General features: G+C 41.4%; 2 protein-coding genes and 1 long non-coding RNA gene across 6 annotated transcripts in view; 1 reads left to right on the plus strand and 2 right to left on the minus strand.

Moving 5' to 3' along the window:
• Positions 1–197: 197 nt before the first annotated feature.
• On the minus strand, positions 198–8189 carry ccdc12 (coiled-coil domain containing 12). The gene is made up of 7 exons (XM_040031167.1): positions 8035–8189; positions 4742–4815; positions 1566–1645; positions 1373–1434; positions 1254–1288; positions 1064–1140; positions 198–532 (listed from the first exon to the last, which is right to left on the minus strand). Exons 1-7 carry the CDS (start codon positions 8116–8118, stop codon positions 453–455), a joined length of 492 nt encoding a protein of 163 aa, XP_039887101.1. The 5' UTR covers positions 8119–8189; the 3' UTR covers positions 198–452.
• Positions 8190–9391: 1202 nt separating this feature from the next.
• The window catches only part of nbeal2 (neurobeachin-like 2), a 32501-nt gene continuing 14229 nt past the window's right edge, over positions 9392–27663 (plus strand). For 2 of the 4 annotated variants that reach the window (XM_040031058.1, XM_040031059.1), the window contains exons 1-22: positions 9392–9981; positions 16372–16460; positions 16632–16796; positions 17308–17389; positions 17696–17808; positions 18072–18154; positions 18863–18948; positions 19063–19366; positions 19498–19604; positions 19989–20075; positions 20868–20951; positions 21164–21262; positions 21405–22060; positions 22162–22294; positions 22466–22585; positions 22688–23018; positions 23257–23339; positions 23449–23541; positions 23770–23941; positions 25115–25248; positions 26987–27146; positions 27475–27577. In XM_040031058.1, the coding sequence (XP_039886992.1) occupies positions 9907–9981; positions 16372–16460; positions 16632–16796; positions 17308–17389; positions 17696–17808; positions 18072–18154; positions 18863–18948; positions 19063–19366; positions 19498–19604; positions 19989–20075; positions 20868–20951; positions 21164–21262; positions 21405–22060; positions 22162–22294; positions 22466–22585; positions 22688–23018; positions 23257–23339; positions 23449–23541; positions 23770–23941; positions 25115–25248; positions 26987–27146; positions 27475–27577 (3359 nt within the window). In that variant the 5' untranslated portion in view covers positions 9392–9906. Of the gene's footprint in view, positions 9982–13339; positions 15207–16371; positions 16461–16631; positions 16797–17307; positions 17390–17695; positions 17809–18071; positions 18155–18862; positions 18949–19062; positions 19367–19497; positions 19605–19988; positions 20076–20867; positions 20952–21163; positions 21263–21404; positions 22061–22161; positions 22295–22465; positions 22586–22687; positions 23019–23256; positions 23340–23448; positions 23542–23769; positions 23942–25114; positions 25249–26986; positions 27147–27474; positions 27578–27663 lie in introns of those variants that run through there. The other 2 variants (XM_040031060.1, XM_040031062.1) reach the window with 2 other exon arrangements.
• On the minus strand, positions 18681–27189 carry LOC120733127. The gene is made up of 3 exons (XR_005695738.1): positions 27065–27189; positions 21966–21970; positions 18681–18693 (listed from the first exon to the last, which is right to left on the minus strand). It is a non-coding gene; the product is annotated as an uncharacterized LOC120733127 (long non-coding RNA).

Raw genomic sequence — 27663 nt, forward strand, 5'->3', positions numbered from 1 at the left:
GATATAAATAAGATGCAAGAAACATATCAATGTCATTTAGATGCTATTATCCAGTTTAAACTTTTATGTTCTATGGAAACATAGAACATAAAAGATTATGATTTGCAAATCACTGCATTTTGTTTTTGTTTATATTTACATTTGTCTGTTTTCCTCAGTTTTTTTTAAGGCAGCAAAAATTACAAATGAAATGGACAGCAATTTAAAAAACAATATTTTAATTTTACAAAATATTGGCCGTTACATTAATAATGCATCTCCAAAAAAAACACATATACAGAATGTACTACAAGGACAGAAGTTATGACTCGCCTGAAGACCTGACAGGAAACACTGCTTTACTCCCTGCACAATTAAATCATCCACCTCTGTATGCACAACCCAGATGTGACTGCTGCAGTAAATCTTGGGCATCTCTGTTTAGTCTCCTTGTTTTCTGTCACATCTTGGATTCAGTCTGAATCTCCCGCCTCTGCTCCGATGGCTCCAACGGCTCCGGCCAACTCCTCTTCATGGCCTCGCAGACGATCACCTGGAAAGACATACACACAAACACTCAATCTGACTCATTCATTGAACGCATCCTCTGATCATAAGCTTAAGACAATGTTTTCCATCTTCCAGGTATGATCTTATTCAGCCTTGTAGATCACAGGAGGATAATGATTTTTTTAAAACTAACTTTTAAAGATGTATCTGATATTTTTGATGAAATAACATACAATATAAACCTGTCCCTAATACATATTAAAACAAAACCAGGCTTCCTGTACTTTAAATGCTTTTAAATAAAGGTCTTCAGTAATCAGTTACGCGCAATAAAAATATGGGAAATCTCCTACTCGACTTAAACCTGTGATGTATTCTCTCATTTTGCCTATTTTTAGAATCACTCATCAGTTATGATAACCTCTGATGTTATCAGACAGCTTCAAGCCTCCACAGAGTCTGTCAACCACAGAGCAATTAGCCTAATAAATTATGCCCAGCTCAGGCACCGTCATCTCTGTGGCTTCACGAAAATGTAGTGATAAAAGGCAGAAACATAACAGGAAATACTGACGGATGAGCTCAGCGATGGCTCTCTGTGTTCTCCTCTCCAACTTCTCCAGCTTCTTTGCCACATCGCGCTTTAGATCCCTAAATCCAGAATTACAATTTTTAAAAAAATCATTAATGAAATATCTTAAAATACACCAAGAGTTCATCATGCACCATACAGCTTGGAAAGCTATTTTGAAAACAGGTCTTACCAGTCTGGTTTTCTTGGGGCAAGGTTGGCTAAATCCTGAAGAAAGAAAAAGAAAAAACTCAACATGGCAGATAAAAATGCTTCAGTGAAGAAAACTCACGTTTACACAGGGGTACCCACCACTTCCTCAATGATGGGCTCTGGATTAGCTGCCTCTAACTGATCTTTGACTTTATCTTCCACTGCAAACAATAAATACTTATCATTATATAGCCAACAGGAGTCAAAACTACAATCAGTAACGCAGCATTGACACCAAAAAGGGTTTTTTAAATGTTTTTTTAAAGGTCGCCTTTAATTGAAGATTTCTTACCTGATGCTGGTTTGGCTTTAGGCACCTGTCTTTCCTTTAGCTCTTCATCCTCTGGAGCGTAATTCCTCAATTTCAGTTCTCTGTGGAAAAAAAATTCCACTTAATGTGATACTACTATTAGAAGTCTGAATGCTCTTAAAATGCTTTTTTCATACCATTAACCCACACTCTAGACCTCCAGGAGGTGGCAGTGTAGGCAAATATACTCCACCGGAGACTAAAGAGCATAAAAGACCATCTGCAATCCCTACACAGCTGCACATCTAATGTCTAAAGAAGGTTGGGTATAATGTCCCTCTTTATTCCCGTGAACACTTCTGATTAACATGTTCCACCTGCCGCCGGGCAGGAGCACAGCAAACAGCTGAGGAATTCTTCCCTTGATGTTGAATTATACCGTCTTTCATCACAACTCCACATGGAGGAATTGTTGGCAAGCTTAGCTGACATCTCTGCAGATTAAACCGAGGGTCCAGAGGCAGAGGTAAACTACCGTCTGCCCAAGCACCGACCAAGAGAGTTATCAGCTGCTCTGAGCTTAACATGGATTTGTGATGAAGCTTGAGAGCATACACTCTTGATGCATTCATCAGACTCCTGCTGCTGCCAAAAGACAGACCAATGCCTTGTATGGGTGTGGGCAAAAATGCTAGTCATGTTCTGTGGTTGGACGCCGGAGGTCCACTTTTAATTCACACATCTCTCTTTCTCTACCTCCAGCATATCAGACCTTGAAGGGGCTGTTTTAAGGGGGCACTGTGCTGGTTTGTCCAGCTGATTATTAAAAGGGACTTTTTTTAGCATTAAAACTGCAAACACAACAAATAGAAATAAGACATTCTGTTGCACTTATCTGAAAGGAGCACAGCCTGCTGTTTAAATCGTTGCATCTTTGCAAAAGGCACCCAATGAGAAGAAAGTCAGCTCAAAGAGTGCACAAAAGTCTAGTATATGGTAAAAAAACGACTATTTGAAATAGTTAATCATGCAAAGCTATTGTAGGAGCATCTACAACGAAAAATATGGACCTGGTAATGAGCTTAACATGTCATCTTTATTTAAAACATCGTTACTGCAGTAAAATTTATGTGATATGCAGAGGTATATTGATAAACTGCTTTAAAAGCAAGCAGAGCAGGTTTTCCTAGCAGCCACAATACACTTCAAAGGTTAGTAGAAGCAGTCATTTATCAGCCTTCATCACGTAAAACTGAAATAAATAGAAATGCTTTCAAAATGATAGCACAACATGTCTTCCTCAGGCATCCTGAAGCTTGGGTTGGAGCTCTTCTGTCACCCCTCATCTTCTGACAGCTTTCTACAATTAACAAGCTATTAAACAGGCACAAACGTAGCCCAAAACATGTTGCTACATGTAAGAAACATGAACACATTTAGCACAATCCTCAACTAAATTATGCATTATACTGTGTTTAAATAATTAACGTATATACGTGGCCAGAGGAAAGGGTGGATAAGTGTCACAACGTCAAGCACAAAGTCATTCTAATCTCTACTGTCTAAGAATGGAGCTAAAGTGGCACGCAAAGTTCCAAAAATACAAAAAATAATTCCTGTAGGGAGCAACATCAAGGTAAGTGGGAAGAAAGGAAACATCAGCGTCATCATCTGAGGACCACGTCGTGGGGGTGCTGGAGCCTATCCTAGCCGTCACTGGGTGAGAGGTGGGATACACCTCGACAGGTCACCTGTCTATCACAGGGATTTTGTGCTATTTTTTTAAGAGGGTTTGTCACAGACAAACTGTGCTACGACTCGAGGGAATTATAACCCACTAATCTATCAGGAATCCTCCCCCCGCCTCCCTCCAACCCCACACCCCCTTTATCAGAACAAAAAAACAGGACAAAGAGATCATGTAAATTTTCGCCCTTCAAAAGCTTTTTGTTCCTGACTGTCTCTTAGTTTTACACTTCCAAACCTTTTGACGGTGTTTACACATTTCCACTTCAAGCACACCGTAGCATCAAAGAGAACCTGTGATAAATTCAGAGCTCTGGTCGAAGTCTGGCTTTCTCAAAATGTTTAGAGTGAACCGTTTTTAAGGAGGAGGTGCAGCAGTGTGTTCAAATGTTTGCACTGATAAAGCAATCTGCTTCATCAAACCCCAGTAAAAATAATTCCAGGCTACCAGAAATCCTTTAATTTAAACGTGAAATTAAAACAAAAAACTAACATGTAACAACAATATTTCCAAGTTCAGATTTCTTAAAACTTGTTTGCCATTTCCAAGAACTCTAAATCTACTTACCTATCTTTAAAAAAAGAAAAGACAGGGAAACACCCTGACACCTAACAAGATCTAACAGGAAAAGCTGCTTGGTTTGGTTGGTGCCTTTTGTGGAACAGGCTTGGAGGAATGCATGATATCACACAGGAAGCTAAAAGGTTCTTTGCAATCTTAATGAATTCATTTTGACATTTGAAACTGGTGAAGCTCTCACAAATTAAAATTGGAATAACCTTGGGACAAACATTTTGATTGTTTTGCTCCCTCATACATTCGTTTAGTCATTTGATGCCCCATGAAATTTTAATACCAATCCCAAGATACATTACACTGGCACCCTGCTAAAGATGAGTCTCAAATTGAAACATACAAAAAAAAGAAAAAGAAAAAAAGCCTCCAGACTGCATTGAGCAATAATTAGCCTTCGTTGCAGACAAATGTCTAAGTTGGGCTCTTAACCCTACAGCGAGTTTCTCATTCGCATGAAAGAGATCTGCCCTGTTGGACTGGAGGAAAAACAGAGGCACTCCCTTGGTGCCGTCAGTGCAGTCATTAAATATAAACAATGGAAAAAAGGTCCTGTAGGACAGGAAAGATGGCTGCTCCTTCCTACAAATGAACGCACATAAGTTGAGTAAGCTGAAGGTTATTTGAGCAGCTACTAGCACAAGGCTGGGATCCAGCCAAGTGTAAATACTGCATTTCACAACTTACACCGAGACATGCATTGGTGTCTAGATAAAGGGCAGATAAATGCTCTGATGATGTACTTGTGAGTCAGTTTCAGTTCCGTTTGCACAGCTTAAAAAGCCTCAGCTAAAGGGGCGAGTAACAGCAATGAGTGGAGACGCAGTGACAAGCTTTTATGACGAATATTTAAAAGATAACAGGCATTTGTTTTCTGTGAGAGGTGCAGCGAACCAACCTGTGTTTATCTTGAGTGGCCTCTTCTAATGTGGCTTTTTTGCTCTCTGGCTCCCCATCGTCCTGCTCTCGCCCCTGTAAGGACATCAAAGTTATTAACATTACCGGCATTAATTGTTCATTATTCTTAGAGTACAAACTAGAAAAAAAAAAAAAACACTAAAAAATTATTGTAATCTGCCCTGAAGAATCATTTTGTAACATATGATAAGAAAATGAAGATCATTTTTTCTTTTATATTATTTACATAAACGAAATGTGTTGGCAGTGGCTGGTGAAAGTGAAGGTATGTATGTGGTCATTTTAGCTCCAGCACCATAGAAAAACATGGTGCTGTTTGCATAGAAAAACAAACTAATATCTGCTTGTTGTCACTCGTCATTTGAGAGTCAAATAATGAATTTACATTTTAAGCTGCATTATTTCTTGACACTGAGCTATTCAGGAGAAGTAGTTCATAAACCCTGAGAACTCCATCCATTCTCTTATGCTTATCCTTATCAGGGTTGCGTGGGAGGGGGGTTGGTTGCTGGAGCCTATCCCAACTACAATATGGCAAGAGGCAGGGTGCACCCTGGACAGGTCGCCAGTCTGTCGCAGGGCTAACACATAGAGAAAGACAAACATTCGCACTTACATTTACACCTATGTGTAATTTAAAATCAGCCCCACTAATCCAACTCTGATTACTCATCCTGATCATTTAAAGCTTTGTTTCTAGTCATGATGCATCTGAGATGGTGTCACACACTAAACCTTTCATTTGTAAACAACAGTGTAAGTGAAGAATGAAACAGGCTTGCAGAAATTCCAAAAGCACAATATTGAGCCCATGTCACATCTTGTAACAAAGGATATCAAACCACTCCCAGCTTACATTTTCCTGAAGAGACTTCCTGACCACCTGCTAGAACAATTCAGGGTACTGGCTCATTCTTGAAGCGCAGCACAAACGGAAAACAACGACACACTGCAGGAATGTCAATGATCATTTATCGGCCCTTGCTAGCAAAACTCGATAACGTTTGCTTAGTGAAAGTTGTGATCCAGCTTCCAAAACAGTAGCTTTCGCATTGAATGGGCCTTCCTGTTGCTAAATGAATTGATAACTAGAATTGAAACTCTGCCATAGTGGCGGACAATGATTGTGTAACCTTTAAATTGTTCAACACAGACTGCAGCCCTGTGGAGGAGTGACAAAAAATCTGGTGCAACATCCCCGTCTGAGTCCTGTAGTACAAGAGCCGAGGTGTGCTGAAGCAAATGCAGCATCAGTTCTGATTGTACACGATGAAGAACTCATTCTCAAACACATCTAACACACTGCTTAAATTTACTACACAACTGACTGCTTTGATTTATTCTCGGCATATTTAATAAAACTGAGGTACCTGCATACTTTACTCAAAATCCTCCAAATAACAGGGAGTCCGAATTTACCCTACCGTATTTTTTTAACCAAGGTTTCTCCAACTTTCACCATAAATGATGCATTTTTTTAACTAGCAAGTTTATTTTTGTTCCATTTACACTGCATCAGTATTAGTAAATGAGAAACAAACAATATCTGAAAACTATTTATTTATACATCTACAGTATAGTGACTTGATAAATGTAGACTATAGTGGCAATCATCACTGTTTTCTTCTTCCTCAGGGTGATCAACACAAACATACACTAATACTCACCTGATTCACTGATACACTCTACATGTATATACCATTAATTCCGCACTAAAGCTGCTACAGTATTTTTAGTAAATATATTTTCTTTATTTATATAGTTTATTTTATTTTTATCCAAATGCTACTTATCTGCAAGTTCACATTTCTATGCACTATTCTGAGGGAGCTCTGAGCCTAAGAATTTCATTGCCGGTAGTAATGTGGCATTGTTACCTTTATATGACAAATAAAACCTGAACTTTGGCTCGATACTGTGGTATCTGACCTCCCAGCCCATTGTTCCTTCAGTGGTGCTAGTTTCAGTCATTATGCAAATGTACTGTTTATAAGATTGGGAAAACCTGCAGTCAGCTGAGGCTGAAGAAGTCACTTGGATGAGTGATGAAACGTTTCTCCCACTGAAAACGCTACGTCCAGATGAACAGAATTAACTTTTGGTGATACTGTGATACTCATTTCAATTTCTTTATTTACATGAGTGTTTGAGGTTGAAGTTTGTGATGAAGAATATTTATCCATTTATGCTTAATTTATTTTATTTTACGTATTGTTAAGAAAGATTAGAATGAATGAGCTGTGGGCAACGTTTTTCAGAAGTGAATACCCACCCACCCAAGTTTTGAGCCACCCTCATTTCTTGATATGTTAATAGGAAAATAAGAAAGCACAGTTTGCACAATTCTAACAGTCTTGAAAGTCAATATTTGGTATGACCCCTTTTATTCAACACAGCCTGAGCTCTCTTCGGAAAGCATTCTTGTCATTTCTTTAAGTAGTCTTCAGAAATAGTTCTCCAGGCTTTTTGAAGGACATTTAAAGCTCTGCCATTTTTTCTGGTTTCTGTCGAGACGATCCCACACTCCTCATGTTGAGATCTGGTCTGACTGACAGTGCTTCATTGTGTGTTTTTCCATCCAGTGATATTTTTAATGCACTGGCAGCTTTTTGAGATCTCTGTCGTGCTGAAAAGCAAACCTGTTCCCAATGAGACACTTTCCATATGATTTTGCATTGGGGAACAAAATGCTACTTTTCCTTTTTCATAACCCCATCAACTTTGACAAGATCCCTAACACCACTGGCTGATATGCAGCGCCAAACCATAACACAGCTTCCACCGTGGAAGCAAAAAGGAGAAATGATGGCCCAAGACTCTTGCACAGTATTGTAAACTGGGTCGTAAATGATCTATAGTCTAACTGACTGTAGTTAATGTACAGCATCTGATGTAGTATCACTGTAACTGACTTTGAGAAGCGGTTTTAATTCAACTGTCGACGCTAGCAGCGACCTAACATGAAACCGAACTAAAACACAACGAGAATGTCACGGTGCAAGAACAATCACATGAGATTAGAATAAATGCAAAACATACCAGTAAAATAACAATTAATTACTAAAACTGTTTACATTTAAACGAATTTATCGAAACTTTGCCAGCTCACTAACAAAGCTACAGGCTAAAAATAAGGCTGATTTTACACACGAGTATGCTAATATTAGCTAAAAGCTAAGTCTGCTAGCTTTTAGCTCAGTGTCAAAATGACGGGGTTTCTGTGGCCTGTGCTACACTTTGCAACATACCGCCAACGCCATAAAAGAAACTTACATGAAGCTGTTTCTCTCTTAGAGCCTTTAGCCTCTCCTTCCTCTTTAGAGCCTGCTCCTGAAGCGACCCAACACTTTGCTCCATGTTTTTAGCCACACGCCGCTCGATTATCTCTGAAATCTACTCATTGTCCTGATCGGACAAAAGAAGTCCATAGAGCACATCGATTGCGATGCCTTTTGCCTCATCATGTGATTTTGTTATTTGTTGTGTTCATATTTTTAAAATCACAATCATCCGTAAGTTTCACTTGAAATCTGAACGAGAATTATTTAAAAACCAAACTCTTGCTTACAATAATGCGATCCCCAAATAAATAATTAAAACATACTTTATAAATAAGATGTATGGGGTCTATGTTAGTTGTATCATCAAGTACCTTAACTAATGTAACTTTCAGCAGCTTACAAGCTATCTTTGAATGGCTTATTTCAGTCTATTTTAACGATATTGACAAACCTATATTTATATATTAAACGTAAAACACGGACTTGTACACAGACCTGCCTGCTAATGGTCCCAGTGACAGGTCCTGGTTAGGAATGTAGGCCATTGCCATGGTAATACAGCTGCCTCGAGCTTCACCCTGTCTATCCTCCTGATCGAGAGTGTGTATGACAATACAAACCTGCTGCTGTTAATGATATTACCAAGGTGGTGATCATAAAACTAGGAGGGATACGATTTATAAATCAATAAAATGACCATGTGCAATAAACCATGTTATTGCTCAGTCAGGGGACAAACATACTTCTGACATGCATTCAGCACAGAGCGGAGACGAAACATTGTCATTTACAGTAATTCCGTAAGGTAATATTTTACAAAATAAAACATTCCAGCGTGTATTTATTTTTTGTTCAAGATAAAGCCTTGTTTATTTCAGTATACCCCTCATACTTGCACGAGTAAATGTTTTGAATCTTTCACCTACGTATTATTTCAGTTTTTAAGGACTAACGCAGCCACAGTGTCGCTTTATCTGATCACAATAAGGAATATAGTAAGGACCCACTGTGAGCAGCTGTCATCAGAACTGAAAGTTGCTCGCTTTAAAAACTGACAGTTTCACCCCTACGCCCGTAACTACACAACGCAGGCTTTTATTCAATAATCGCGTGAGAGTTTGAGCACTCAGCCTTCTTTACACAATTTTTTAATGGTTATTTGTTTTATTTGTGCGGAAACGTTTATATGATAAAAACTTTGGGGGCAGCTGCATTCATTGCTCCCGGGTGGCTGTCAGTTAGTGAGATCAGCCCTCGAGCAGGCAGTGTTTATATGTGTGTGTGCCTTTAAGAATATCAGCCTACCTGTGAGCATGATCTAGAGAACTCTTCACCACATTTCTTGTCTTTTTTTTTTTTTTTTACAGGGTTACACACTAGTTGGTGATAATTTTCTCCTGATTGTCACACAGCCTTTAGGATCGCGCACCGCTCCAGACCGAGTCCGCAGGGGCAGCGCATTAATTTGTTGGTCTTGAGCGGATGGCATCTGTCGCTTCCGTGGGAACTCTCTCCAACAGGAATCATACGGCAGCGAGCTCGCTCTAAATGCGGACATGGGTGTTTCTCCAGACATGCATTTCCACGCATTTGTGTTCCTGGTTGCACAGTTTGGGCAATGAACCGCACCGCGGCCACATCCACACCGTCATGTTTTGCTTTTTCACGTCACTCTGACAACTTTGTGTGTCGAGACTGAAGAGCACTTTTTTTTTTTATTTGGGATTACTGTGCCCGAATTTGCAGGAATGGTTCACCCAGGAGCGTGCTGCGTCCTCCTGCCTGTAGGAAGCAACTTCAGACAGCCGTGGCTTTGACCATCTTTGCCAGTTTCATGATCTTTTAAAAGAAAATAAAGGAAATCATGAGCAACCACAAGGGCGGCGGAATGGCATCGAAAGAAAAGCTGTATGAGCTGTGGATGTTATATTACACTAAGGTGAGTGCAAGTGCGGAAGAGCTGACGGTGACACCTGTTGTTGCCACAGGTCCCTTGCCTGAACTTTATTGTGACTCCTAAATACTCTGCGTGATTCACGGTGTGTGTACAGGGTCGCTCTTTGAAAAATCGAGGTTTTATTGAGGAACTCGCGTATTTTTTTTCTCCTGCATTTACAGTGACGCTCTGTTAATAGCCGAAGCTGCCTTGTGCACACTATAAAATAATATCATGTCACATTGATGCGCCTCTAAGCTGTCCCCAATTCGAAAGCAACGCGTAAAAAATGGCATTTGAAGCTGATTAACCACTTGTTCGAGTATCCGTTGTTATACCTGTGATGCAGGTGTTACTCAGCCTACTTCCTCTTCCTGTTTCTGCTGCTTGCCTGTCTCCCCTACTGAAAGCATGCGCCTTTTAAACTGTTGGAAGATCCTACTGTCACGTATTACTTGAAGCATATGCTTAGGCTTTGCACGCAGCAGCACCGTTACGCAGTAGCCAATTGCTTTCCTCTCTCCGATGTTGAATTGACTGTCAAATTTGTTTGTGTGGGAGTTTGGTCTCAGATGTTGTCCCCTGTGGGCGTGAGTGCAGCTCAGGTTTCTGGATGTTTATTAAGGTGTAATATATTGCTAATATGGATGAAAACAAATTAACTGGAGTAAAATATTGCAAATGCTTTCATATCATGTTCCTACTTGAAGAAGGAAGACAGTTTGGTTGGGTATTATTATTATTTAATGAGTTTGCAATCTGCTTCCATGCCTGAGGACACAAAAAAGAAAAAGAAAAAAGAAGAAGAGGAGCGTTTTTTTTTTTTCAAGTTTGTACGCGCTGTATCTCATCATCACAGCAGATCTAAAGGGCTAGTCTCTTGACAGTGATAAAACCTTCTCAAAGAGTGGCTCATGTTTCATTATGTATCTCACTGAATGTTGTTTTAATGAAGGGCTTAATCCTAATCTTGGAAAGCAGCCAACGACTTTCTAGAAGAGTGAAGTCAAAGGTGGACAAACTGCAAACAAACCCTAATAAATGCATCACCGATGAAGGTCAACAGTGTATCACCTTTTGCAGCATTTACTGTCAAAGTGGTGATTGTGGTCGCTCTGGGCAGATCCCAGAGGAAGTGTGTCTAATCCACTCCTCTGTGCTCCTCCTGCTGCTGCATGTAACTGCAAAGTTACTGAACTTTTCTGGTTATGCAACAAATAAAACAAGTAGTAGGTGCTGTCACAATCCATTGCTAGAACAAATCATTGGGGGTGTGTGTCTGTGAGGTAGGGAGGGGTTGCCCTGAATCTGGCTCGGTCAGCTGTCTCACATCTCTATGTGCAAGATCACTTCCTTATTAAGCTGCCTCTTGGCTCCGTGTCACTTTCCTTCAGTTGCCCTGAAGCCTAAAAGGACCAGAAGTTTCCTCCTTTGACTTTAAGAGTGGCACATGTTTTCGCAGCATTCTTGAAAGTGTATTTTTCACGTGTGTAAACGACATACCCCGTTGCTCGAGCGGGATTTGATTTGAGCTTAAATGTCACCGCCTTATGTGACTCAGAGGAGCACAGCAGGCCGTGGAAAGGCAGGAGAACCACTACAGAGAACAATCACTGGCCTCTCCTACAAACACCACCATGTAATTGTATTCAGTGTTTTTGTTACCCGCCTGTTAGTCAGGTAGACACAGACAATATCATCTTTTAGCACACAGCCCATCTCTGACTCACAGACCTTGTTTGTAATTTGTCACACTAAAGAACGTATTGACTGCTGTAAATCACATCAGATGGACAAGAAACCTGAGCTTTATTCAACAGGGGGTTTTGTCAAAGCTGTAAATAAGCCCTTGGCTGCTTTACGCCCTGTAACACGTCTCATTTTAAGTCCGAAAGCGCCTTACGTGTCCCTGTTTGTGACACTGACAGATTTGTTATATTGGTTTAGAAATGTTGTGCATTTATCACCTCCTTTGTGCACTCTGACAAAACCAAAACCGGTGTACTCAAATTTTCAGTGACCTTATATTGTCCCGTGGAAGTTGTTAAGTATGTCACAACAACTTCATACATCATAACAATCGATTTCAGCATGTTTGAGTAAATGTGGTATCTCCAGCCTTTAATCTGTTTTAGAAAGCACAGCTTGTCATTGATAAAGGAGGTCCGCCTCCTCTGACTGTGCAAAAAAATCACATTTCTTGCCAGACCTTTAGATCAGGAGCTAATGTAAATGTTTAATAGACATTGTGATTGAGTAGCGTATTGCGCTAAAGCTGGTGAAAAATGGTAAAAGTTCTGTGCAAGTGACTCCAAAAATCACAGGCAGACGATGATTTATAGGCTGATTATTTTCTCGATGCCAGCTTCCTATTATTCTGCCACATACTGTAGCTCAGTAAATACCTGCACACATTTAAATCTAGACTATTTACTCACAGACAAGTTCTTGGTTTTCAGGGCTTGCTGATGTAATTTTGTCAGGAAATGTGCTAAACAAAGTTGTAGTTAGGGCACTTTAAGATTTTGTGCAAGAGACAGGACGTGTTTGTGTCTCCAGTTTTGTAAAGCCAGCCTTTCCAGCACTATTTCATTGCTTCATATCTCACATCTAAGAATATTTGAAGGCCATTATAAAATCCTCATGACTTGCGGGTATGGAGGTACGCAGAAGAGTCTGATCTAATCGCTCTGGTGCATAACTTGTTAGATCTTGTCTGGAAAAAATGCAAAAAGGTATTGTTCTTGGGCATGTTTGAGCTTTTCACCAAGTCAGGATGTAGTAATAACCAGTACTTTATCAGTTTTGTTGGTTTGATATTTTATATCTGTATCAATGTAATTGATTGATTGATCAATCAACTGGTGGTTACAGTAAAAAGTTACATTTGTATCTTCTTGTTTTCTATTTTGTCCAATTAAAACCAAGGACTATCACATAAGAAGAAATAGGCAGCGAGTAGTTTTACTAGAGTTAATAACATTGTTGTACTTATTCTTATTGTTTGAGTTCTCCTTAAATATTGAATCTTTAATTGACCTGTTGACCTGGTAAAAGTCAGGATAGCTCAATGAGTCATATTGTCTTAAATATCTGGTAAATATGCTTTCATGTTGTTACAAATGCATCAACACGCACCACTAGGTACAAATGAAGTGATCAGTTGATGAGATGGCTGACATAAAAAAAATTAATCAACAACTGCTTTAATAAGTGTTCAAATTAATATACTGGTAAAAAAAAATTCCAGCTTTCACGTGTGAGAATTCTTTGTTTCCCCGTCATATTTGAAAGTACTACATAAAACAAATCTGAGGATAGTAAACCATAAAAAGGTGGATTTTCAGTCTGTTTAGATAAGATGATCAATAAATCTTCAAAAATAAAGAAATAAAAAAGACTGATAGTTCCAACCTTTCAGGCTGCTCTAAGTCAGGAGTAAGCCTCCAATCACAGATGCCATTTTTCTGCCAAAAAAGAGAAGCATCATTTTCAGTCAGTAAAGATGTGAGAGTAAGATATTAGTCTGGAAGAGAATTGGTGTGTTATTATTCTGTGGTCCATAGCTTGAGGACCTAATTAAAGCCTTGAGACGCAGCGCTGGGCCACAGCGTTAACCCAGCTGCCACCCATCAACAGCTGTGAAACCACCTCCTCAGATTTCTATGAAAAGAACAAATCACACATCCTTGCTTTTGTCCCTACACAGTCAGTCGTGCTACTGTGTGTTTGTCCCAGTTACTAGTGCTTTGATGCATGTCAGCAAACTGTTCTCAGAGATACATCCATCCCTGCAGCTGACGATATATAGCCCTGTTAGCCCTGTGATTGAATCCCCTTGTGTGCCTGGGCTCCCCTGTTTACCGACCGAACGGCTAACCAGGAAAATCAAAGTTCTCTTTGCTTTCCCTTGTGCAGGAAGCTGGAGCGAAGCTGAATGCCAAGCAGCACTGAGCGGCACAGCTGCTTGGCCATGTGCAGAGAAAACAGAGATAAATGACATGCTTTATAGAGGCCAATAGCTCATGGTTGGTTTGTGACATTTGTTCTAATTGTGGTTTTAATTAGCTTTTCTAATTGTAAATGTGTCTTTGAACTAGCTTGTTGATTTAGCTGCGAGCAAATGATTCGGATTTGTTTAGAGGGGCTGATCAATAGTAAGTCGATATGGGAAGATTTTAGGAGTCGTTAAAGGTGGAGACATAAAGCAGCGCTGTACCAGAAGTCTAAGCCAGTTCTGTTTTATTAAAAAAACACACATTTTTTGGCGGGTTTTTATAAACAAGAACTGATTCAAACACCTGGTGTATCTGTGATCTCTGTCTCTCCCTGTTTTTTAATCATACACTAAAATCTACCTGTTGCACAGCCAACCAATGTACCTGAACTGAATGCCACAGCCTCTTTAGTCAACCTACACTTTATTAAGCATATTAGTGTGCATACTTGTGAATTCTATTCAATAATGAAAAATAAAAACCAGCTTATAGATTCTTATCTTCGCCCCTCAAGTTTAAAATACCTAATTGTTCAGATGACAGAGCCACACAACAATAGGTTGTTTGTCATTTCCTGTTTTCGTTGAGCACACGCAGAGATTTTAAAATGCAGTTTGTGTATCAACTTTAAAATCAGATGGGGGTTTTTCTGCATGTAAAGTTTAACCGTTTGAAGGCATCTAAAGACACTTTCTCCAATTTCAAATGCAGTTTTTGTGACTTTATAGCATCCACCTACTGTTTCAGCTGAATCTGCTCACAGTCTTCTGGTCCCTGTGCATAAGCACAGCCAGACACACTTTACAAAAACAAACTCTAAATTTCAAAGTTTCTCCTGCGACATCTTTTTTTTTTTTTTGGCTAAATATAGGAATCATAAATGTAGTCCCGGTGCTTTATTGTTACTGTGGGATGTTTTTATAGAGGCCTCTCATCAATCTACACACAAGTTGCACTACAACCAAAAGAGGAAGGGGTTTGACGAGGAGGCGAGGATGAAGGAAATAAGCTTCAGTTAAAGTGACATGTAATTTCCTGGTTGCTCGCTTTACGCTTGAAGACAAAAAACGAGCGAGTCAGACGCTGCTGGTGGTCAGGAGTGATGTGCAGCTGAGCCGCTGACTTTTGTCTACGCCGACGGTTCATCTGAGACTGGGTTCGCAAGAACCCGGCACCCTGCTCAGCCGCATACAATGAGAGATGGACAGGCACATAAGTCAATGCCAGTTGGTAATGTACATTTCACATTAATGCAGCATTAGGAAAGGCATAGTTGCACAAAGGGTTCAGGTTATTAGATTTCTGCTACTCTTACTCAGGCAACTTAAAAATGCAGATCTAACAGAACATGAAAGCATACATGTTGGAGAACTGTGCTGAACTGTAAGATTTTAATCGCCGTGCTGCTTTCCCACACGAGCTGCAGCAAACGCTGCTCACTCGAGCCATTTCTCTGCTGGTTCAGGGGGAAGTACCTGATGAATTGTTATACCATGTGCTGTTTTTTATGTTATTTGTGTACAGTGAGTCAGGCGGTCTGAGACAGCTCATGTCTTCCTTCTAAATCGGAGAAGATTCACGCTACGCTTACTTGCTTGCTCAGTTATCAGAACGCACAGGTTGTTTTGCCACATGAACATCAGAGAACATTTCTACACATTTCTCAGTTTTTTGAGTTTTTTCAGATTGAGTTTTGAAACTTTACATTCTCAAAAGTAGGGCTACTTGTCTATCGATAATAATGAGCCAGCTTTATATCGAAATCAAAGCATTGCTCATAAAAGAAAAACAGTTTAAAGTTGACCTGTTTCGCTTGTGACCTGTGTCATTTGTTTGTAACGAGATCAAGAGACTGTTGTGTGGAGGGAAGACTGACAGGATATGTTGCAGTGCAGAGACTGATGGTAGCTGTGATAGCAACTGTTGTATATAAACATCCTTGTACAAATGAAGTTGTCTTACATGACATTATAGAGGGGCGGTAATAAGAACCTCTTGTCCGAGACGAGGATGTGCTCACGGTGAACACAGGGCCGCTGTTGACGTTATGGGTGGAATTATGATTTGAATGAAAGGAACATGTTGTTTTTGTTTCTTTCAACCTCCCCCGTGATGAAAAAGGAAAGAAATAGCTCATGTGTTCCTCTCTGTGAGAATTGCATCTCTTTGCAACATCCTGTTACAAAAACAGGTCATAGCATTTTCTGTAGCCACCGTGTGTCAGAGTTTAGCGCTAAACCTTTCTGTTTGATACTACTTGGTCCAACTGACCCCAAAGAGCTTGCTTTTATAGGTGGGCATTTTTCATGCCCTTCATTGTTTACTAACACTGTACGCCTAGAGGCGTGAAGGCCTATTTATTATAGCCTCACCTGTTTCTTCTTCCCTTCCACAGAAGGATGTGGGCTATCTGCAGCAGTGGCTGGAGGCATTTGTGGCATCCTTTGAGAGGCTCATTGATGTGCAGTCGCTGGAGCCTCGGAGGTGAGCGGCTATTTATTTTACACAAACTACAAAGCCACAAATTTCCACCGGTTTATATTCCGCACTGTGGACATTGGATGTGACATGTTTATACTTCACGGCCTCTGCTGCAATCCCTCTTTGCTCTTACTTCCCTTCTCTTCTCTCATGTCCTCCTCTCTCATCTCCCAGGCTGGAGGAGTGCAGCTCAGAGGTGCCCCTGCTCCCCCGGGAGGTCCTGGTGTTCCTTAGCACGCAGCTATGGCACAGTGCGCTACACCTCACCGGCGCTGCAGAGCAAAACAGCAGCACTCCACACCCACTGCTCCTCATCAAGTTCTTCATCATTGTTTGCAGGTGAGGGCACAGCCTGCTGTGCAAATGTGTTGTAATGAGAACTGTAAACATGTTGCGCAGTTAATAGGTTGTGCTAATCGTAGCGTTCTGTAAAACAACTTGCAGACGTTCTCACGACGATAGGCAGGAGATGACTAATTAGGACAGGCTACATCTCGGGTTCCAAATCATACGCCCGAATTTGCGTCGCATGTCTCATGATGTCACCTTAGTTCACGCAGTGGGTGGAATTAAATCTTAACCACTATCAGTTCTCTTTATTCAACAGTCTGTACCAAAAAAAACAGGGTGTGAGGGGAACTGGGTAATTTCTATTTTTCACAGATATAGTAACGTTTTTGAGTGTTTTTTTTTTTTTAATTAAATCAGATTTGACTGGTGATTCTACTGTAGATTTTTTTATTATGCTCCACAGTGACTAACCGAAAAAAGTGCCCTCACCCCTTTCAATCTGTGAGACCTTTCCTAGCACCTTTCCTAACCTAATTCTATGATTTCTCTTTACTTCTAGGAATATGGAGAACATTGATCCAGAGAAGACCCCTAGTTTTGTTTTCGAGACTATCAAACTTTTGAATTTCTGTTTAAACCAGGTAAGGCCCTCATAAGCAAGATTTCAGCGACACAGTTTGGCTCCCCATACATGGACAAATTTGCTGAAATAGGATATGGAAGTAGAGATCCAGTAGGCTTACACAGAACTGGGTAGTAAAATATATATGCTTACCCTAAGGAAAGAGAACTAGGCTATGGTTAAAAGAGAAGTGGGTGGGTGTGCAGTTGACCTTGTTTTCATTGTTAAGGAATTTGAAAGATGTTCAAACAGGGGTTTATACTCTGATTATGAACTACAGATGATGCAAATGTGAATAAATGTGTACCAACTTTCATTCGATCAGTTAAAGAAGGGACAAGGGGAGAAATCGTCTCTGGAGTCGGTCGTGCAGTACGGACTTGTGCTGTGCGAGAGCCTGTTTGACCCTTATCAGACGTGGAGGAGACGCCTAGCAGGGTGAGTGTGTGTTACTTCAACACTGGACATTGCCTGCGTGAATGTGTGGGAGGTGGAATTTGGGCGCACAAAGACTAGAGGAATACTGTTATTTGCATTCAACGTCTTGCACAATCTTTTGTCACAGAAACACTTTATCTTGTTGCATCTAAGCCTTCAAGTCAAACAAACCTCATTAGTACCAGCGGTTTGAGTGGCAGCCGCACACTAACTAGGCGTGATGTGAATGGAAGCGTGGTGACTCGAGTCTTTGTGTGTTACAGGGAGGAGGTGAGCTTGCTGGAGAGGAACAAGTATAAGTTCTCCCCGCTGGCCTTGCCAGAAGAGCTGCCTGCCCTCTTCCATGGTGAGACACTCCCTTTCAGCTGTTCTGCAACTCTGATCTTTGTCAGGCTTCACATACCACAAGAATCAAACAGTTCCAAGTGAATCACTGTCTGGGAATAAAAAAGAAAAAATATATGTGTATGTAGAAATGGTTCAGTTGCTCAGCATGTTTACTTCGGGTAAAAAGAACTCAGTTATTCTGCGTCTAATTATCAGGTCTCAATCAGCTGTCCAAGCGTTAGTAATTATAGAGTCACGTTTGCTCTAATCTGTTAGCCATGTGGGAAATCTCAGGCTGGACAAGTTTCAGTATGTCCACATTTTAGGAGGATTATCATAATACCAAGCTGTAATTGGCAATGTTAAGGGGCTACTTGTGTAATACCGAGCCTATAAGAAAGGCTTAGGCTTTTCTCTTTTGCATAACTGTAAAACAAAGAAGGCACTCCAAGGGACGTTTTCTGAGGCGTTGTGGTATGAAGTTTTCCCTTTCATTTATTTATTTTTTGCTGTTGGTCATTTACTATAGCCCCGTGTGCTATTTATAGTGACTGGAGCCTGGAATCGGTCCCAGTATGCATTAGGGAAAGAAACAAACTAGAGAGGCTGAAAAGAAAATGTTTTTGCTTTAATTTAATTATATTTTGAGAGCACTGCGTTTGTTTTCTGTCTTGTGGTTCCAGTATTAGCTTGTCTTACATAATATTGTTTTGGCTTCCTGACACAGAAAGTCTGCAGGAGAGCGAGAAGATCCCAGAGTTCCTCACGCTCAGATTGGCTCATCTCCAAGGCGCTGTCATCAGTGGAGGAAAGGTCTGCTACTCTGTCCTGTCTATCAATAATCACTCAGCAGTCTGAGGAAAAACAGTAGACAGTCAAACTAAAATACAAGTGAGTCAGAGTCACGCTCCGCCTTGTTTTTTGCAGAAGAATGGTCTTCTTTCCATCACTCCTTACTCTGTGGATGACCTCTTCTCGGTCCTGCGAGCATGGTGCTGCCGGACCTCCCCTGAACCCAAGGACACCAGACTCCCGCGGCTGAGCTTGCAGTGCCTGACAGCGATGATCCATCTCCTGCACACCAGCAGCCCTGTGGAGCGGCAGGTGGAGATCAGGACCATCCTGGAGAACTACTTCCAGCTCCTCAACTGGAACCGTCCACTTAGCAGCGAGCAGGAAGACAGGCAGTCCTGGGAAGACAGCCTGATCTCGCTCCAGAGCCAAATGCTAAGTAAGAGCACATTCACTGGGTGCAGATTGTTCCCTTTTTGTTGATCTCTCTCAGTCGGTATGAAGGGCAAGAATCAATTGTCCCAGTGTGTGATAAATAAGATGAGTCAACCCTATTGTTGTCACTTTTAGCTGCTATTCCTGAGATCCTGCAGTGCTCTGACAGACCAGTCCTTCAAGCTATCTTCCTGAACAACAACTGCTTTGAACACATCCTCAGACTCATTCAGAACAGCAAGGTCAGAGCAAGTCCTTTAAAAACATTTTGTGTCTGCTCTTTCATCTCTGTGCTCTTCTGAACCAGCCTCCCTACCAGTCTGTCACCTTTTTATTTGTCTCACGTCTATTTCCTCTGTTGTTCTCATAAATGTCACATCTGCCGCCTAATCTCTTTCTTCTTTGGTTACCTTGAAAAAAAAATCACAAATGTTCATGCTTCCATGTTACTTGTCCGTCACTTGGCTTTGATAAAGAAGTACCCCTGCATCTGTTGAGAGAGACCAGGATCACACCTGTCTCTCCTGCCTCTCTCGGATGAGTTTTTTTTTTCTTTTTTGGTCTAATTGTCTTTTTGTGCTCTCTGTGTGTGCGTGTCTGCCTGCGTGTGTTTGTATGTCCTGTAGCTCTTTCAGAGCAACAGGCGTAGGCCGGAGCGTGAGGTTGTGTGTGACCTCACCACGCGTTTACTCACTGAGGTCGAAGTGGACCAGGTACTTTCCCCCACTCTGTGTTGCTATTGGACTGTCAGCAGGAAACTCAGTGCTCTCTCCACTCGTTAGCTGCTCTGAGCTATTTAAACAGGAAGCTTAGGGCAGGAAGTCTGGCCTACACTCATTTGTAAATACAGCAGGTAGCACTGGCTGTACATGATAGTTGCCGTCTCGAGTTTTCTTTTTATCTGCCATCACACAAGTGTCCTGTCACAGCTCATCTTAGTTATTTCAGGCATTATGTTGATTTCTATCACAGATGTAAATAGGCTGAATTCCCTGTTGACAGCACTGAGCAATAAGAGCATGCTGTGTTTTTCATAGTGCATGAAATGGTTGCTTTTGGGTGCACGTCTTCCTTCTTTTCCTCATGCGTTAACTGCTCTGACGTGTGACTGGTGGTGCTTGTATAAAAGATCTGGCTCCTATCCTGGAGTTTGATGTTGCTTAATTTCTCGCAGTAGTTGAGGATTGCCTCAGCTCTTTCTTTTTTTTCGGGTTTTTTTGGTTGGCTTTGGGTTTTGCATGCTGAGACCTATCAGTAATTAACAACGGGGCGATTGTTTGGTGACTTGTTCAACTGTGTGCTTACTTTTAGTACTTATGGTGTAAAAACTTTTTTAAAGAGGGCTGTTTAATAAAATTCCTCTTACAATTTGTAGATATTCGGTGCAAAATTCATGTGTTGAAGCTTTTGTGTAGGGTTTACTTTTAGTTTGTTTTGGGAAATTTTGGCGCCAGGTCATGACGATGCACATTTCTAATCAACTGTGCCTCCTTTTTTCCATACAGGTCTGGGAGAAAGGGTCAGACAGTATTACAGTGCATGCTTTGGGAGTCCTCACAGCTATAATGAGTAACTCACCCAATGCTAAGGTAAAGCCCTCCTTGATGTTCTCTAGACAAAAACCTGCATGTTCTCCTCAACGCTACAAATGTTACAATTCCTGGTTGCTGACCAGGAAAGTTGCTTTCCGTTAATGTGGGGAAAGCTCATTGTATTTCCTTCCAATATATGGAAGTGTGCCAGCTAGCTATCCCCTGCAGAACAGCGTTCTCCAGCCTATTTCTGTCTCACTTCCCCTCAGGAGGTTTTCAAGGAGAGGATTGGCTACTCCCAGCTATTTGACGTGCTGAAGAGTCAAGGTCAACCCACCAAAAGGCTTCTGCAAGAGCTGATGAACATGGTGAAATATGAATTTTCTCATTTTCCTTAATGAGTACAGAGACAGTAGAAGTCAAACTGCCCCAGTTTAAATGGTGTTATAGTCATTAGCCTAACCTGTCTATATCTTATCCTTTATTTCTTATTCTCTGTCTTCTATCCAGGCGGTGGAGGGCGCACACGCCCATGCTCATCACCTTGGCATTAGTAACGACCAGCCTCTGCTCCTGCTCCTGCAGTGGCTGCCTGACCTTTCAGGTCAGAGGGACCTGCAGCTGTTGGTTGCTCAGTGGCTGGCTACCGTTTGCGGTGGCTCCTTGTCTTGTCGCACGGTGGCTGTGGAAGCAGGCATGGTGGGGGCTCTGCTGCAGGTGCTCTCCCATCCCCAGTGTCTGGACAGGCAGTGTGCAGACTCCCTGCTGGGCCTCTTGCAGGACTTGGGCTCTCTATGTTTCAAACCAGAGGAGCTGAAGAGTCTCTTGAGACTCCTCAGGGTTGGCCAGGACAACGGCGCACTGGCAGGGAGGGTCCACCCCTACTGCACTCGCGTTATACGTGTGCTTTCAGCCATGGCAGCCAGAGAAGGAAAGGACAGTGCCTTGCAATATTTTGATCTTACACCCCCGATGGCAGGGATCATGGTGCCCTCAATCCAGCGATGGCCAGGCAGTGGGTTTGCTTTTCACGCTTGGCTCTGCCTTAACATGGAGTTCCCCTCTTCTCACTCAGACTTCTCCAACAACCGTAAACCTACTGCCAGCTCTGGCATGGGTACTCAGCATGACATGGGAAAGGGACCACGCAGGAAACAGCTCTACAGGTAAAAGGACACATTTGTGAGCAATAAAGTAACAACACGATATAATTACATTTATTGCTGTGGACTAAAGTGCTTGACTGAGATGCTTTTTTTCTGTAAAGTTTCTTCACAGCGAGTGGAACTGGACTGGAGGCCTTCTTCACCATGGAGGGCGTGCTGGTGGTGGCTGTTTGCACTAAGAAAGACTACATGGCTGTTGCTCTGCAAGACTATCCACTAGCTGACTCGTGCTGGGTGAGTGTGGACACCTTGGAGTATATCTGATGTAATAAATTTCTCTTGAGAATAAAGTTGCTGTGAAGTTTGAACTAATGTTCATAATGCTCACCTTTGTAGTATTCAAACTTTTAGCATGGCATTTTTTTTTTTCCATCAACACGTGTGTTTGCTGTGCTATATTCACAGCATTCAGTGGCTATAGTTCACATCCCAGGCCGCCGTCCTTTTGGTCAGAATTTGGTCACTATCTACATCGACGGGGAGCTGCGTAAAACCGCACAGCTTCGCTTTCCATCTTTCAGTGAGGTAACTGAAACTAGCATCGCATGTATTCTATTATTAGAGAGGAGTTCCTCCTTATCATTCTAATTCCTTCTCTTTATACCCCACCCAAACCTGATCCTGAAGCCTTTTACATCCTGCTGCATCGGCTCTGCAGGCCATCGGACCACTACCACCACCACCTCTCCTAACCTGCCCACGTCATTTTCCTCCACTCCGTCACCTGAGTTTGCCTTCCCCTCCCATGCCCCCTCCCTCATCCGTTCCCAATCCTTCCCAGCTTCCTTTGCGGGTGGCCGCTGGGGGTCCATAGGAGACTCTCCAGTGCACACAATCCCAGCAGGACTGCAGGACACGGAGTGGGGGACACCCACATCCCTGGATGGGCTCCTAGGCACTGCCTTCATCTGCCACGAAGCTCTGCAGCAAACCCAAACAAGAGCTCTACATGCTGCAGGTGCAAAATGTTCTTAATCACTTTGAGCATTAGTGTATGTTAGGATTCACCTCTGCCAGAATTCAGCATACTATCAAATATTCAGGAAACCAGCAGTAAAGAAAAATCACAGTCTTTCAGACGTGTTGCTGAAAGATTAGTCCTGCGCACACTGAAAACAAGAGTAGCTTTTTTACATGTGCACCGAGCGATGTTTGCATATTTCATGACCTACATTGCTTTCTACACTTCATCACAGGCCCCAATCACGTGTCCTTATTCAAAGTGGAAGGAGAGCTGTCTGAACTCAATAGCAAACTGCTGCTGTACTACACTCCACAGGTAGCTCACTGAAACTTTCATATTGCACTACAGTGCTGTCATTGGGCGAATTATAAACAGTGCAGATTATTCCTGTTTATGCATGTGTGTGTGTGTATGTTTTCTTCAGGCCTTTAAAAATCAGATATGTCTGGACCTGGCACCCAGTCACCATTATGATGGCAGGCTTACAGGACACAGGGTGGTGAACTGGGACATCAAGGTTAGATATGAAGCATTTTCAAATGTATTGTATTCATTTTGAAACTGTATCTCACATTTATGGCAAGTAAGAAGTGTTATAACTACCCATGTTATATGCCTGCGAACTCTTACCTATACTGTACTAATAATGCACTGAGCACTGCACGATGCTATTTTTGTCATGGTTTAATTTTCTTTTTCTTTTTCTTTTTTTATGATTGTGATTTATTTTGTTTTGTCCCTGCAGGATGTTATAAACGTGGTTGGTGGTATGGGGGTTTTGCTGCCCCTGCTTGAGCAGGTGTGTGAGGCTGAACAAGTTTACAATGGAGGTCAGGAGATCTCAGACTTGCTGGGGCCAGAACTCACTTCCCCCAGAGGCCCTGCTGCAATGCTGCTGCCGCTGAACAAATCTGCAGGTCAGTTAATCTTGAGTTAATTTATTTTTTTACTGCTCTGTGTATTATATGGGGCTATAGCATACAATCAAATAGCTCGCTCGCCAAAATGAATCTCATAAATCTCTAGTAGCATATAGATAGTCTTCGATTTGTTTGCCCAGGTTTTGAGATATCTGCTTTTCGTCTTCCATTGCTGTTCTCAAGAAAGTCCCAGAGCCACAGGGATATTGTAATGATCACACTGACTAGAGAGTGGCACTGTGTAATAGGATCCCAGCATGCAACAATTCAGTTTATAAAATGTCTTCCCTCCTGGCGTTATTATTTATTTGAAAGTAGAAGCATTTAGGAAACACAGCAACTCATCCACGAAGTTTTAGACCATGTAAAGTTACAGACAGGTGCGTAAATGTTGCCAATTCTCTGTAAACTCAATAACTGCAGACTTCTAAATCTCCTCTGGTATTAACATCAGCATAAAAACTGTGTGCCGGCAGCTTTGTGGCATGGGTTTCCATGGCCAAGCAGCTCCTGTAGGTGGCCCAGTACTTACATACACTCCATATAGTATACTTTTACTGGAGCTACTTTCTGTGCCTTGAAAAGCCAGAGTATGATCCTGCAACTATGTAAAATACTTTAAATGTAGCTTTTAACTAATGTGAGAATGAAATAACATTTAGATTTGCTGTACTGAGGTAGCATCTGTAATCTTTTTAAAACTTTAGTAAATTAAACCAAGCTGTCAGCATGTCTGCATACACTGCATGTATACTGGTCAGAAAGCATTGCATGTTTATAGTTTTCAAAGCCAGTATCACAAATATTCATTATTTCCTGTTGAATTTAGTTTAGATGTAATCTCTAAGTGACATCCTGACTAGTAGTAAATTAGAGCTTAGATGTAGTGCACGATGCAATGACAAGCAGGAAGTTGCAGACAAACAATAAGCATTGTGCAATCAATCCTAATAGGTTAAATGTCAGAATCTATGTGGGCATAATGATGAGAAGTCAGTAGGTCAGTTCACCTAAGACTGGAAAAAATGTAACAAAATGAAACATATAATCTGACATATGTCTGATGACTCATCCTGAGATTAGAAAATGTCAATAAAGTGCCTGGTAATGCGAAATGATGACTGCCGGTAACACCGGAAAAAATGATTTGCCCTATTTTTCTTCTCACAGAGGGCAGACTAGAGAGAAACAGCATCGCCGCGTTCCTGCTGATGGTGAAAAACTTGATTCGCCAACACCCCGTTAATCAAGAGAGCCTCTTGCACTGCCACGGCCCAAGCATCATAGGAGCCATGCTCAGCAAAGTAAGCTCCCCTCACATCCTATCCATTCCATCGAGTGGGAACTAAATGAGAGAAGAACTGATTATCATCTGAAAGCGAATATCTGACCTTTTCCATTGTATTGATGCAGCGTAATCGCCGTGTAATAAACGGGTCTAGTGTTGTCGAAACAGCAGCGGTTCTCTCAGAATGACAGTATCAAATGATTATGTGGGGCGGATGTATGGAGTTTGCTAGACTGCACAGTCACTCTTTGAATGAGAGTGGTGATAGCAGCTGTACGACCTGAGAAAGTGCTGAATTGCAGTAAGGTTGTTTTTTTTTTAGTGATATCTAAGGACAGAGTAGTGTTTACTTTTTCTCACAGTGACATGGGAAACATTAGCCTCATGTCTCAGAGTCTCCTGTTTTAAATATTTTCAACAGTCTTCTTGTGTTTAACTTTACACAGGTGAACTTTTGCACAGACTAAGAGTGTATAAGCTATAGTTTATTTAGTTTGTTCTACTAAAGTATGTAAGGATGCACAAGTACATACAGGATGTGGCATATTTTATAAAGTGTAGTAGTATATGGGTAAAAAGCTCTATCCTGGTGCATTATATGTTGCAGATGTTGCACAAGTACTGTGGCACACATACTTTTGAGGAAATGTCTGAATAAAAACACGATGAGCGTGAATGTCAGACTGATCAATGTTACATGTTTGAAAAGGGCTAAACAAAAACATCCACTGTCTTGCATCAAACAAAACACGGATTAATGTGGCGTGTTTCCGAGTTACAACAGTGCTGATTCAGCAGCCACAGTAGTGTTTTTTTCTTCTTCGGGTCAGTGATAATTTCCTGTATGTTTAAGCTCTGAACTTGACATCATCATACAGTATTCTCAGATGTAATTCTTCAATGCACCTAGCTAGGTGTTGCATTCGGTGCCATCTTGGCCATATACACTAATCAGCCACTTCATTAGGCACACCTTCCTATTACTGGTTGGAGTTCCTTTTGCCTTAATTCTTTGTGGCATAGATTCAACAAGCTGCTGGAATTCCTCAGATATTTTGGTCTTTGTTGACATGATAGTATCACACAGTTGCTGCAGATTTGTTGTTTGCGCATCCATGATGTGACAATCCTGTTCCACCGCATCCCAGAGGTGAGATCTGGTGACTGTGGAGGCCATCTGAGTACAATGACCTCGTTGTCATGCCCAAGAAAGCAGATTTGAGATTTTGTTATATGGCATGTTATCCCTGCTGGAAGCAACCATCAAAAGATGGGTACACTGTGGTCATGAGAGGATTGACATGGTCAGCAACATTACAGGTAGGCTGTTGTCCAGTTTTAGTAAGCCTGTGCAAATCGTAGGTTTCCATTTCTTAGTCAAGTATCATTCAAAGTTTCTTAAATCAAGTAAGACATCTTGACCATTCATACTTGCATAAATGCATTAAGTTGCTGCCATGTGATTGGCTGGTTGAAATGCTTGCATTAACAATCGGGGGTAATTAATAAAGTGGCCAGTGAGTGCATGTTTAAATGTATAATATTAATGTGTTCAATCCTGTAAGGAAACTACTTCTTATTAGTGTGGCAGTGGCTCACAAATAGAAGTGTTATATACAGTAAACAAACACTACTTCTTCTTCTTCTTCTTCTTTTTTAGTGTTATTTAAACAGGGCTTCATTCCCAAAAATCCAGATAAATGAAAGCAAACTGGACTTTAATACAAACTGCTATCTGCTTGTTTCTTCTGCAGGTTCCAGGCAGTATGATGGACATGAATGTTTTAATAGCATGTCAGCTGCTGCTGGAGCAGGTTTTCAATGAGGGCAACAGTCTGCTCTTACAGCATCTCTACCAGCACCTGCTCTTTAATTTCCGCATCTGGACCAAAAGCCACTTTGCTGTTTGTCTGGGTAAGCCACAAGCAGCCCCTTGTTGTGGAGTAATGCACCTGTGAACCTTTTAATGTCTGCCGAAGCTTTTTGTGTCCCTTTTTATACATGTGCACATGGTGGGAGGAGAAGGAGAAGGGTCAAAGCACAACAGAGTGGGGGCTGAATACATTAATGTCTCAAGTTTAGGCTGTGGGACGGGTCAAAAGGGAATCGGTGACTGATGCACCACTTCAACGCCCCGTGTTATAAATTGCTGCTCCTCTTCACCACAGTCTTGCATATTAGTTTGACATTTCTAAATGTCAGCCTGAAAGAAGATGACAAAAGTATTCTTTGTCTCCCAAAGCACACATACAATACCTGCAGTCTGTGATAAACAAAAGCAAGCAGCGGATGAGGAGGAAGTACGGCGTTCAGTACATACTGGATACCGTTCGAATGTACTACAGGTAAACCTTCTGTTACGATGATGAACGGTCACATTAGGTAAATGATTAGTGTATTCAAAAATAGTCATCACTCTTATCGGGTTATT

The sequence above is a fragment of the Simochromis diagramma genome, unplaced genomic scaffold, assembly GCF_900408965.1.
Source record: "Simochromis diagramma unplaced genomic scaffold, fSimDia1.1 OVJJ01000361.1, whole genome shotgun sequence".
In the NCBI taxonomy this organism is placed as follows: Eukaryota; Metazoa; Chordata; class Actinopteri; order Cichliformes; family Cichlidae; genus Simochromis; species Simochromis diagramma.

Bases quoted from the DNA above. Each gene is read 5' to 3' on its own strand.
- ccdc12 (XM_040031167.1), bottom strand. From the start codon at position 8,118: ATGGAGCAAAGTGTTGGGTCGCTTCAGGAGCAGGCTCTAAAGAGGAAG. The intron at 1,289-1,372 runs GTGGGTACCCCT...TTCTTTCTTCAG, and splicing joins AGCCCATCATTGAGGAAGTG to GATTTAGCCAACCTTGCCCC. The intron at 1,141-1,253 runs GTAAGACCTGTT...TTCTGGATTTAG, and splicing joins GCCCCAAGAAAACCAGACTG to GGATCTAAAGCGCGATGTGG.